The sequence below is a fragment of the Diabrotica undecimpunctata genome, chromosome 1 (assembly GCF_040954645.1).
Source record: "Diabrotica undecimpunctata isolate CICGRU chromosome 1, icDiaUnde3, whole genome shotgun sequence".
Taxonomy (NCBI): Eukaryota; Metazoa; Arthropoda; class Insecta; order Coleoptera; family Chrysomelidae; genus Diabrotica; species Diabrotica undecimpunctata.
Window position 1 is genome coordinate 120,214,217 of NC_092803.1, and position 12,800 is coordinate 120,227,016.

At 31.3% G+C, this 12,800-nt stretch overlaps 1 protein-coding gene across 1 annotated transcript; it reads left to right on the forward strand.

The window, feature by feature from the left end:
- The first annotated feature begins 1,445 nt into the window (after positions 1-1,445).
- On the forward strand, positions 1,446-2,569 carry Tsen34 (tRNA splicing endonuclease subunit 34). Its single transcript, XM_072530321.1, has one exon. The coding sequence runs from the start codon at positions 1,505-1,507 to the stop codon at positions 2,315-2,317; it is 813 nt and encodes a 270-aa protein (XP_072386422.1). The 5' UTR covers positions 1,446-1,504; the 3' UTR covers positions 2,318-2,569.
- Positions 2,570-12,800: the final 10,231 nt, after the last annotated feature.

Sequence of the window (12,800 nt, forward strand, 5' to 3'; positions counted from 1 at the left end):
ATGCAGACGGTCCCTTACAAAAACCAGTATGAAAGGGGTAAGGAGATCTTTTGTTTCTAAATACCATGCTAGACAAAGATTTAAAAATTTTTACAGTATTTTGCACATGCTGCATGTAAGAGAAATTGGACGGTACGACGAGAACATATCTTTGGGCTTATTTGGTTTAATAATGGGAATAGTAATTGCCTGAGACCAGAGTTTTGGAAATTTATGTTTTAAAAAACAAGTGTTGAATAAGTCTAACAGTATTATTTCTGCTGTGAAAAGTAGGTGCTTTATGAATATTGGTGGGTATCATCGTGTCCTGCAGATGTGTTTTTAAAGTTTACAATAGATAATTGTAGCTCTTGATGAGTTACCGTACCTACTTTTTTACACCTATTTTACAATATTTAATATAAATTATTTAATCAATAAATAGGTAATTTAATTTGATAATAAGGCTTTCTATTCAATTTGGTTCTTTTAGAAGTCATGTAGACCTAATTGCTTACACATAATAACGTTGTAGATAAAAGCTTTCTGGTATAAACAATTTCAATTTTGCAATAACTATTAAGTAAAACTTCTTGAAATTTTTATAGCTGAATACATGTGATATTGTCCCTATTATCACGCAAAATTAAAGTTATTTGTGCATTTTTAGAACGGTTATTAAAAAAATCTAGATAATTTTGAAACTATTTTTGTAATAATTAAGCAATAAATTAACAAAAATAACTTTACAACATGATAAAAAAGATTCTAACAGCGCAACCCGTGGGAATGAGAAGACGGGGTAGACCAAAGCTAAGGTGGATGGACGGGGTAACACAAGATGCCGAGAAGATCGAAGTCGGCAACTGGAAAATGCAAGCGAGGGACAGAATAGAATGGCGTAGAAAGCTTGAGAAGGTCGAGGCCCTCTAAGGGCTGTAGCACCAAGATGATGATGATAACTTTACAAACTTTAATTTTAAAGGATTTTCTACGCTTTTTCAGTAAAATTGTGTAACTTTTCCATACATTTGCTGGTATTCACATTTAATATTTAAAATAAAATAGTTCTAACATTCTTTATAAATATACTTATTATTTATAAGTAAATAATTACGTTTAATCTTTTGCATATTTTGTTTAGTAAGTACATATTATTATCACCAAATTTATCAAAAGCAGAAGATACCTGTATCAAAGAGTGTCACGTAAAAGGCATTTGTTAATTTCTCTGGTCTAAAAAGGATTTAAATATAATCTTAGCTTCAAAAAATTGAACTCAGAGTAATCACAGAGAGACTACCTGTTTAACAAGGGCATAGATACCTGAAACAGTTGTTATATTATTAATTTTTTATAATATTTCTACCTCAACCTACTGTATATCTATTCCTGAATGGCTGAATATTCTAATAATTTAAGTTTAATTTAAGCTTAAGCATATTCTTCTCTTTTTAAATTTATTTGACTAATTCATAACCTCAACTTTTTTAACTTATTTGTTATTTGCTTATTAGTGTTAGTTATGATTAATTTATATCTTTCTAATGGTGAAATATTACTATATAATATTAATGATTGGTTAGTACTACGAAAAGATCATCGAATTATCGGAGAAACTGTAGGAAACGCAGTAAATATACCTTCTTTACCTATAAAAATTATTCCAGAAGAAGCTTGTTTATTGATATCCAGAAACATTGTAACTCTATCAGAAGCCCCCAAGGAAATTGTTAAAACCGAAGAAGATCAGTGTAATATAGAAAAATACGAATCAAAGTTATTGGAATCACAAATTGTCAACTATAGAGAAACTCGAAAACTGCAAATTGAGCAAATAGTTGATCAGGTTATAATTAAACATAATGATAATCGAAGCAGAGAAGAAATTATAAATGAAAAATTGGCACAATCACCTCCAATAACAAAAAGTAATATGATATGGCCTATACAGCTATCTGCCTCCAGTAGTATGGACCAAACTGTAAAACTGCTGAACGTAGAAAATATTTTAACATTAACCACTGTATTAAAACGTTCTGTGTATGCTGATTTATGGAATAGAGGTTACTATGTTACACAAGGACATAAATTTGGTGGAGACTTCTTAGTATATTTGGGTGACCCAGTATGCCATCATGCAATTTTTATAGTAAAATGTATCAATAATATGAAAGATATTTTTCCACTGGAATTAATTTCCTTGGGAAGATTGGGAACATCTGTGAAGAAAAGGGCAGTATTGGCATCTATGGAAAATGATAAAATTTCGTATATTACAATGAGTTGGATAGATGAGGAACTCTCAACTGTAGAGGATATAAATGAGGATGATTAATTACTTGAAATAATGAAATCTCTACAAGGTTTGTGAATAATAATTCCAAATAGAAACCGAAATTACCTATCATGGAAAGCATGTTCTCAAAGAAGATTACAGATAGGCATTGAATATAAGTGGGAAAATATACTTAAAAACATTGTATCCAACCACAATAATAAACTAAAATACATGTGGTTATTGTTACAATATTTGTTGTATGCTGTTAAAATTCTAGTAATTTCCATGTATAATAAAATTTTCAATGCCTGAAGTTTTTTTAAATGTACAAATTTGATCATTTTAATTGAAACCTCTTTACCATTTACCTCTACATACTAAAAGTAGTCTTCTAACAGGGTACATGTATTTTCCAGTAAAGTTATACTTCTTTGTTTATATCTCTTCACTAATAAATAATACTTATACAGCGTTCCACGTTAAGAAAATAACATTAGGCTTATGGAGATCAGTGTTGCCAAAACTCTCAAGCATGCGGTTTACTAGATTGTTGATATATTTTTCGAATTTCCATTTTCAATTAACATTTAACTGTAAAGTCAGAATAACAACTGAAGAGCCACAAAGCACAAAGCCTTCTTATCATTATGTAATCTCAGAGAACTACATAAAATCGCTGACATATGCACACCATATTATTTTAAGTTGCAATTAGTAATTTGATATATGCATTCTAAGCGGTCCGTTTATTTGCTTTTAAATCTTTAATAGCCGGCAAAGTACATGATTTAACTAAGCAATATTTTCTATGATTCATGGTATATGATATTCTTACCGAAAAACAAATAAACTGTCGTTACTATAATTAAAATAAGATAAAATAAAATTATCTTTTGTAAATACTATTTATTTAATTAAAATCATTTTCCCTACTTTTCATCTCTTGTTTCGAATGGGCACTTTTGGTCAATTACGTTAAAAAACATTAATTTAATTCATGTCTGTGAAAATGAAAATACAAATTATATAACCCTGAATCGTGCTTGTGTTCATCGTGGCATCGCTGCGCTTCTATCGTCCATAAGAAATACATGGCCCTATCTCCGCAATGTTATTTTCTTAACGTGAAACGCTCTATAGTATTTGATGCTTTAATTTCTAACTCAGAAATTTCGATTTTGAAATCTCCAAGGTAGACATCAAAAGTCAAATACAGAGTCATTTTAATCAAAATTGAGATTTAGCCTCGTTAAATATATCTCTATAATTGAAAAATTTGTTGTATTAGATCCAGATTATTTAAAAAACTGGTCTGGGTTAGGAGAATTTATGAATCCTCACCTGGTATATCTGAATGTTTTGCTGATGATTGAGTCTCAATATAATAATTAGATGGCAAGTTAGATGGGCCCAGCAAATTTAATGAAGAATTAATTAAAGCTTTTGACAAAACTAAAAGTGGATAGTCCAGATAATTTAATCATTGAAGTCCTAAAACTACTGGATGAGCCTAGTGGCTTCGATCTACCTACCATGCTACCAAAAAAATCCAATACAAAAAGATATAGTAAGAACCGTCAATAAGCCTTGTCTGTCATTCACTAAAAGCATTCCTATAAATCTTACACTCTAGACTATGGAGAAAGGGAGATGAAAACGTAAGTGGAAGCCAATTTGGTTTCAGAAATGGTATGAGCACCAGAAATGCTTTATTCTCAATGTCAATATTGATCCAAAAAACTCTTGATCAGTAGAGGAATGTCTTAATGTTTTATAAATTGTGAGAAGGCATTCAACAATGTGAAGCATGATAAACTTATAAATCTTATTATCAAGAACTTATATTGTAACCAGTCAACTCACATAAAAGTCAGAAATATGATATCAAATATTCAAATTCCCAAAAGAGTCATGACAGGGCTGTATACTCTCATCACTCCTTTTCAATTTATATTCTAAATCTATTTTCTTAGAAAACCTGGGATTATAGGAATCGAAAAACCCATTCATAACATCCTATATTCTGGTGATATGGTCCTCCTTACCAATGATGAAAAAGAATTACAGTTCCTAACAAATAAACACAATAACATGTCAAAACTAGGGTTTTAAACTAAATAGAAAGAAAATTTGTGGTCATCAGCACATATAAAGACTAAAGAGATTTAAGTATTTGGAATGCAGCTAAACGATAAATGGGATCCTGATGATGAAGTCAAAATTAGAATCGAAATAGTCAGAAGTACATTTTTCAAAATCAAAGCACTATTTTGAAATAGAGACCTGAGTCTGAGTACTGGATGGCATGCCATTAAATGCTACATACTGTCTACACTGTTGTACAGAGTTAAAGGATGGGCAGTAAAAGCAAGAACCATCTCACATCGAGATATTTTGAGATTATTGAAAATACCATGGATTGAGAAAGTATCAAATGATGAGTATTGGAAAGAGCAGAAAGACAGCTTATTTTGGCCATATCTTTAGAAATGATATATAAAATAGTTTTTTGCATTTGATTGTTGAAGGAAGGCAATGCACAGGTCAAAAGAAGTTTTCTTGGCTGTGAAAATTTGAGCCAATAATTTGATATCAGGGATGCCAGCACAATTATGATTAGTACCTCCGATGAGGAAAGGGCACATGAAGACCTGACTTTGATTTTTCTTATAGTGGCCATATTGTTGAATTATGCTTAACCAACTTAGCTAATTATTTCGGCTGTTTATTAACTTTAATTTGATCATTCAAGCTTAGTTTTTGTTAACAGTTATAAATATATTAAGTTTTGATTAAACTCTAATCTATTTCTGTCACTAACCTCTTTTGATGTTAAGAATGTTTATAAAACTTCTAAATGGAGGAAATTTTCTTGGGTTTTAAATGGAAAAAATCATATCAAACAACCTAAATGTCAATTTTATCTGCATAAGTGATGGATTAGAGTCAAACTGGTGCTCTCTACTAAATAACAAACATGTCTCTAGTAACCAAAAGTATGAGCACAATAACTTCATCATCATCATTTGGCTCTAGAACTCTATGTGAGTCTTGGCTGAGTTTACTATTTCCCTTCATTGTTGTCGTCCTGAGCAGCTATTTCCCATTGCTGTATTCCCATTTTGCGTAGATCACTGGCTACTGCGTCCTTCCATCTCTTTCTTGGGCGACCAACTGACCTTCTGCCATCGGGCCTTTCCTAAAATGTGGCGTTCAGGAGTGTTTCGTCACTCGATCCTAGTACGTGGCCCGCCCATCTTATTCAGTTTGCTTAAATGTACGTTCTATGTTTTCATCTCCATATACTGCCTGGAGTTCATCATTGTGTCTTCTCCATTCTCCTGTTGTCTCTTTTCTGCAAGGCCCATAGATGGTCCGCAGTATCTTTCTTTCCAGTACCAGTAATTTTGTGGTTTCCTGCTGGTTCAGAGTCCATGTCTCGCTTCCATACGTTATTGTGACACGAATTATTGTCTTGTGCACTCTTATTTTATTTTTGCTGGTATTGAGAGTATTTTTGCACAATAACTTGATTACAGTTATATTCTGTCTTAGTGGAATTAAAGGAATGTAATTCTCAACAATCTTTAAAATAAATAGTCTTTGTTGAAGATTAGTCTTCAATATGTCAAGTTTAGACAGGTAGGTAGTTTCAAATTATGTATTGCATTCCATATATTGTCATTTAAAAAAAATGTTGATGAAATTATTACTCTATTCACTGAAGCTATTTGTGCCATGATTTCGTGCATGTTTGCTGTATGAATTCAAATGCATGTGTAAATGTCTATTTTTAAAATTTTATAGTCGTTTATACAAAATAGTTTTTGAGCCACTACCATTTATTTGGTTTCAATAGAACTCCTACTATCAAGAATAATAAAAAAAATTATTGACCAATCAATATTTTGTCATTCAGAACTATTTTTAAATTTTTGCTATTTGTAGAATACATTTTTATTTAATGTTAATTTAAGTTAACAAAATTCTAAGCCATTTTCTCCTCCTTTATTTTAGAAAACGGATGTGGCAAATTGTTGGCCCGAGCCAACTGAAAGGCTAAACAGCGAATATCTGTTGAGGTTAAACCATAAAACCTCCTCTCAAATTCCAAGCAGTATGCAACCAACTATTTTTCTAATGTTTCGCGAACACTGGCTTACGACTTAGGGTTGATTTTTTGAGGTATTCCAATGGATTTTCTTTCTTATAATGATATTCTAATGTAGATTTCGGTACATCGTATGCTTTCGCCGCTTTCAAACATCTCATCTCAGGTTAAAATGTTTCCAAGATAAACACACAAAGATTTCAGTACTCAAACTACATAAATATGTCAACTTTAACATGCATTACACTACCGATTAAAAACATTTAAAGTTCTTACCTTTTTGAAATATTTTCAGCACTAAAAATAGGTAAACACAAAACATTTAGGGATGTACGATTCCATAAATTTTCATTAGTATGCTAACATGGTTGACGACTATTATTATTTTATTATTCTACGACCAAAGAATATAGACGCTTATATATAAGCGTATATAGAATATAAGCGTCTATATTCTCTGCTACGACTTTTACATTAAGTTTTGAACCATAATCTAGACTTCCGTGGATAGATGTCACCTGTTATTCCATTTGTTTTTGAAATATTTAACTATCCAGTATTAGGCGTTATCCTAATATTAGGCGACTTTCCTCTATCTCTTGTAATAAGCTCATTCTTTTTTGCATCCCCCTCGACATTCAGTTTGTTTGTTAATCGGCGTTGTATTTTTATTTTTTCTCTTTCGTTGATATGTAACTTACTATTAAGTTTGTAGCCAAGGGCGGCGATGAGTGTGCCTAATTGATGGTGGAAAACGCTCTGATAAATAGCAACACTATGAGACAAATCTAAGGTCCGCAGATACTAAGGTCCGGGCTTCAGTCAGGCAGAAGTGTCTTGGTCAGGGTTCGTCACAACTAGATTGCAAGTGATTCACGAGGGAGATATACAGAAGAAAAGTGACACTAAAAATTCACTTATAATGGTGCTTTCGGTGAAGGTTTTAGTTTTGGGAGGGATCCAAGAAAATAAAACGACTAAAAGTACGTACATAAAATAACCCATTACTCCAGTCGTCAGAGAACCTCTAAAAATCATACGAACAAGCTGAATTTTGCTGAAAATGTAAATTTTAGGACGCCAAAAAAGATACAAAACAGTTTACCACTTTTACCCTCGGGCTTTCTTGTAAAACCTCTCTCGTATAGGGGGTTTATTCTGTTGCTATCCCTTTCTTTCAGAAGACAACTGCTCATCCATTGAAAAAGCCATTTAATTTTATGCTGTTAATATCTTAACTTTTTATGGGTGGTTTGAACCACTGAAGGGTAAGCCCGTGGCGCCTGGTTTCGTTTTTTAATATATTTTTATTAGATAAGACAATTATGATAATAATAGTAATTAATATTTGCATACTTTAATAGGGTTAAGTTAAAAGGTAAATGCGGTTTTAAATGTAATTGTAATTAAGTAAGCTTATTTTGAAATTTATATATTGATATCTGATAGTTGTTCGAATTTTATGAGTTACTTTAAGGAAATATTGAAACTGGCAATACTACTACTAGTAACTGTTAGTAGATTAGAGTTCTATTTATATATATATATATATATATATATATATATATATATATATATATATATATATATATATATATATAAATTTCAAAAGCGAAAGACTAAAAATAAAAATACAGGCTATGTTAAAAATATGAATTAGATGTGGAAGATATAATAAATTAATTACTTATCTCCTTTTAATTTGATTGATTGTTTATAAGATATAAAATAATAAAGGATAAACAGTTAATGAATTTAAGACTAACAAAAAGTTTCTCGTCAGCGGGGAATCGAACGTCGCTGTTCTGCGTGAAAGGCGAGGATGAAACTTTTGGGTGATTATTTACAAGCGATTTATAAAAACAGTTTTTTAGAGTAGTATATAGGCCACTTGAGTGTAGGAAAACGTCAATCCTTCGTGTTTTAACTTCTATTTCTATCTACCAATTTGTTTCTTACGAGATACCATTTTTTAGTGATTTTTCGAGCTTGAGTGTGGGACAAATTACTTTTTTTTATTATATTAATATCAATCTTAAACACAAGCGCTTTTATTATTTTCATTTCAAATTTTATTAAATAATAAAAAAGTTATTACCAACATTCAAAAACAGCGATTTTGTTGTTCATTTTGCAATAACTTTTTTGTTTATTAACCGATTTTAATTTAGTATATCTCATTTTATGTATTTTCTTTTTCAAAAAAGTTGTCTGTTGACGTAAAATCTTTAAATAGACAAGTTTTTAAATTATGAGCAAAATAATGAGTTTGACGGTTTGATTGTGTATTTAACCTTTACGAAATCGTGCTACAAAAACTTCAGGCCGTGTGGGGTTACTAAGATACCCCACTAAAATACTTTAATAATTCATTTAAATTATACATTATTGTTTGGAAAGTTATAAAATAAAGCACTATAATAGTAACTGAAATAAGTAATTTGTTTTTATTATTAAAAAATGTACATTTTTTTATTTTTACCTTTAATTAGAATTTGCTCTTATTCATTATTTTTATAGTCAAGGCATACACATTGTTACTTTCTTCTAGATGCATGTTGTAAATAGGTTTCTGCACGTACTACATAATATTTAAATCTTTCTACCCGTGAACTGGCACAAAAACTGCACCTTCGATTTGTATAATGTTGAATCCAAAAATAGAGGAACGTTCTTCGTGCGCTAAATTCGGCAGGAATCTCTTTTTTGTTAACCCTCGTAATTGTAAGTTGATGTCTGAGCAGTTCTTCGGCTAGGGGAATCAAGGTAAAAAAATTGTCTATGGTAACTCCAAGCCCCGATCCAAAATAGAGTTTAACCATATCTAAAACTACCCTAAAACCCTGTATCTATCACTCCAGTTCATGTCTCACTGTTCAAAATATAAGCAGTATCAAAAGAGTCCGAACAAACCCAAATTTTTATTCCATATCGACTAGGCTTACTTTTTATATAAACTCTAAATGGAAATTTTCCTCTGAATATAGCTAACCTCTCATCATGTGATATTTTCACCAGGTGTATAATTATCAACGCAATTTTTTACAAATTGATCATATGTATTGCTAATTTCTGTAGTTTATCTTTTGTTTCTAATATTCTATTTGATCTTGTGTAGGGGTCATCAAATCCTAAGTATCTATATTATCATCTTGAATTTATTTTGAGACATTACAGCAGTAAAAAAATGGTTGTTTGAATAGTTCATTTTCGGTCCACATTTCCGTCAAGTGAAGTTCCGTGTGAAGTCTTCCGTGATTCCTCCCACTTGGTATAAGCACTGCAATGAAAGCGTATAATTATGTAACTGAAACATTTTTCCAACCCATTTGATCAGCAGGATGATTTTTCATTAAATTTTTCAGTATATACGTTCTCCGTGTCGATTTGTGTGAGTACATATGTCAGCTAGCATATTCTCATTTTTATAGCAATGGAATTCTTCTTTTATTGAAGTAAGAGCCATGCTAAAACGATTTGTGAATTTATCAAAACGTTTGTTTATTTTCAAAATGTATTCTCACGTATTATTTTGAAACCTTCACGACAATTTACTATATTATGAGCCCTGCGCCTTGTACGTGCAGGTGGTTGCGTTTTGCATTCATATGCCGATTTCGATTTTAGTATTTCCGCAACTGGCTCAAAAGTACTGCTTTTCTGTTTTCGTTTGCAAGGATTATTATTTCATCTAGAACTGTTTGTTGTTCTTAGACATTGTCTGTATTTTCTGATTCGCTATCACTGAGCTTGCATTCATCATCACTATTGTCACTCTCTTCTCGGTAACATTGCCTCGTACGAGGTAATTGTAATTCCCGATCTCCTCCGACACCACGACAGAAAATTAAAATCATTTACTATAACAACGGATGGGATTTATATCTCCGTCATCCGAATTCGATGTTTTGTTTTCATTACGTATGCCCGGTTGTTTCTTAGAGTACACAAACTCGATAAAAATACACTGACCGTTATAAAGCGGTGCATTTGTATAGGTTTTTAATAATGTGAACAATTTTTTGTGGCTGAATTAAAAATAAAAGCGCATTTCTTTAAAAAGATAAAACAAAAAATGTACTCTTATTGAAAATAAAAAATAATTCCTAACAAAATAAGAAATAATTCTTTATGTACAGAAATGATTCAAATATTGACCTTCTACGGCTGAACAGTATCCCAATCTGTCATAAAAACTTCTGCGGACAGATGAAAGAGTTTCTGCTATAACAGAATTGGAGACTTCTTATTTGATTTTTTAATTCATACAAATTTTGGGCTCTAGCCTTAGGATGATGCTTTCCCAATGCTCCCAAAAAAAGAAGTCCATGAGTGTAAGATCTGGAGATCGCGCAGGCCACTTAATATCGCCTGTTCCTGATAACTCAATTCGGGAAAGTATTGTTTAAATACTCCCTAATAATTCGAGCGTTGTGAAATGAACAACAGTCTTGATGAAACCAAACATTCTCCAGATTTACATCAAGAAGATTAAAAATAGCATGAGTACTGTATATTCGTTGTACTGTATAGCAAGTACTGTATATCCGTTGGTCTAGGCTTTAGAACTTTAAGTCGGCGATACTATTTTTGATGCAACTACGCAAATTTATTGAAAAAATCATGGTTGGTTCGAAATACATACTGCGCACTACTTCCATTTTGTGGCCGACATAATCGTCCATAAGAGGAATTAATTCGATTAATGATGGAACATTTTGTGATAAGATCATGCTTTGCGTCCTAACAAAATCCAACTCGTGTAATAATTGTAGCTACAAGATCACCGGGAAGACATAGATTCGTTGAACAACCCTAAAACGAAATTGTTGATCCCGATTTTCATAAGCGAATCTTGTTTAGGCGAAGTGTGTTATAAGAAATACTGGGCTCTCGCAGAAGTCTAGCGTGTGTCCTATAGGAAACACTGGCGTCAACCTGTTAAGAGCATAGTTTGACTCGTTAGACTTAACATCTTAAATAGTACTCTATCAGAGGCATTACTTTGATTCTGAGATTCCCTCACCATTAACCCCTTAACGTACGTGCCCGTCTCAGACACTAAATTATTTTTCTATTATAAAATAGATGACTCAGTCAGTATTGAGTTACTTGTATATCAGTATAACTTGCGATTTGCAATCGTCACCATTGATAACCGATATTATTGTCGAACTTTTGTTTTTATACAAGCCTTCTGTCTTGCCGGTGTAAAGTCGTCTGAAGTCGATATATTATTATATTGTTTGGTAATTAAATTTTGCATATAATATTCGGTAGGTTAGAGTAATGTGTATATTTTTTGTTTTACTAAATTTCATTATAATTCATCTAAAATATCATATTGGGTGTGTGTGTGTCAATAAAATATTTTGAATTATTTGTATTTTTCATATAAATCATACTACTATTTACCTATTCACAGTGTTTTCTCTGCACAAAATTTTTAAATTTCGACGGATTTGCATACAAAAAGAGTGCGTCACTGTCAACTATAGTAATTTCTAAGACCATTGGCATTATTTATATATATATATATATATATATATATATATATATATATATATATATATATATATATATATTAATTATGCGTATATTATTAGTGTATGTATGAAAACAAAAATAAATATTTCGCCTAACCCCCCAGGAAAAGTAAAGGTTCTACGCCACTGAAAATATTTTTTTTTTCAATTATAACCAAAACAAAACATTGTCACTAAAAAAAATTTTATCATTTTTTCTCCTCTTAAGTTCAAAACTCCGAGATTAGCTGCCAACACGCTCAGCATTGAACTTCACTAACTCCACCTTTTGTGCTGAAGACTGACTTCACCGCATGTACCAGTAAGTTTTGTGAGACAAACCATAAACATCAGAACAGTAAGTTTTTAAGTTTTAAACTTTATTTTTTTATCAGTATTTATACAATTTTAGCTTGAATAGGGATTTCAGGATTTACGTTTAATTTCATATTTTATTTTATATTGTTAATAATTGCCATTTGTTTTCTCATTTACAATATACAATTTGTCCTGGCACTGAATTATTTTCTCATCTATCTAAATTTAGTGGAATTGTAGATCATTTTATTTTCTCTTTTTGGTACCTTTGCTTTCTACAGTTTTTCCTTTGAGGCACAACATTGATATTTCAATTTTACAGCAAGAGTTTTCTATTTACGATCCTGCACCTATGTTTTGTACTTCTCTAATCCAAAATCTTTTCAAGATCTTGGCCACTTCTGTAACTGATTTGTTAACAATTGGCACACATCTTCTGATCAGCTTATAGGCGTAACGGAAAGGATATTTTGATAAAATGTTGGTCAGTGATCATAAATAATAAAACTGGCTGCAAATATTTTCAAATGAATGTACTAAATATATTACCGACAGTCTAATATTATAAATAATAGAAACATCTTAA